Source organism: Nannospalax galili, unplaced genomic scaffold (assembly GCF_000622305.1).
Source record: "Nannospalax galili isolate Female #2095 unplaced genomic scaffold, S.galili_v1.0 scaffold43, whole genome shotgun sequence".
NCBI classification, from domain to species: domain Eukaryota; kingdom Metazoa; phylum Chordata; class Mammalia; order Rodentia; family Spalacidae; genus Nannospalax; species Nannospalax galili.
The window spans coordinates 8,003,472-8,004,282 of record NW_008353342.1 but is presented as its reverse complement, the minus strand read 5'-3'; the positions used below and the strand labels follow the sequence as shown (position 1 = coordinate 8,004,282).

Below are 811 nucleotides of genomic sequence, written 5' to 3'. Positions count from 1 at the left end.
GCCCCAACCGCCGCGCCCTTGCTGGCCCAACAGCAGCGAGTGCAGAGCGCGCGCCAGGACTCCAGAGTCTTGCCGGACCAGACCCACACGCCCGACGTGATGCCCACCACCAGGCACATGAAGTACTTGAGCATAAAGACCGCGTAGTCGGGCCTGCGCGCCTGGTCCGGCTGCAGGTCCCGCAGGCAGGGGCAGTTGTGCGTGGCCTCCCAGCGCGGGCGGTTGTGCTGCTCGTAGAAGAGGCAGGCGACCACGACTGCGGCGGGCACCGTGTAGAGCACCGTGAAGAGGCCCAGGCGAATCATGAGCTTCTCCAGCTTGTGCGTCTTGGTGGGGCCTCCCTGCTGTTTGATGACGGAGCGGATTCGGAACAGCGACACGAAGCCGGCCAGCAAGAACATGGTGCCGATGAAGAGGTAGATGACCAGCGGCGCCAGCACGAAGCCGCGCAGGTTGTCGAGGCTCTGGTTGCCCACGTAGCAGATGCCAGCCACCGGGTCGCCGTCCACCGAGCTGAGCGCAAGGACGGCAATGGACTTCACGCTGGGCACGAGCCACGCGGCCAGGTGGAAGTACTGTGAGTAGCCGGCGATGGCCTCGTTGCCCCACTTCATGCCAGCTGCCAGGAACCACGTGAGCGACAGGATCACCCACCAGATGGAGCTGGCCATGCCGAAGAAGTAGACAAGCAAGAAGACCACGGTGCACAGCGCGGGTCCGGTGGTCTCGTAGCGTACGTGCTGCTCCACGGCGCCCAACTCCTCGTACTCGCCGCGCGCGCCCGGGCCGCTCGCTCCCGCGCCCGCCGCGC

The 811-nt window shown here is 66.6% G+C and overlaps 1 protein-coding gene across 1 annotated transcript in view; it reads right to left on the bottom strand.

Moving 5' to 3' along the window:
- The window catches only part of Fzd8 (frizzled class receptor 8), a 3,197-nt gene that overhangs the window by 952 nt on the left and 1,434 nt on the right, over window positions 1–811 (bottom strand). Inside the window, 1 exon segment of the mRNA XM_029554775.1 lies at window positions 1–811. This exon segment is cut by the window's right edge and continues 8 nt beyond it. Within this exon segment, the coding sequence (XP_029410635.1) occupies window positions 1–811 (811 nt within the window).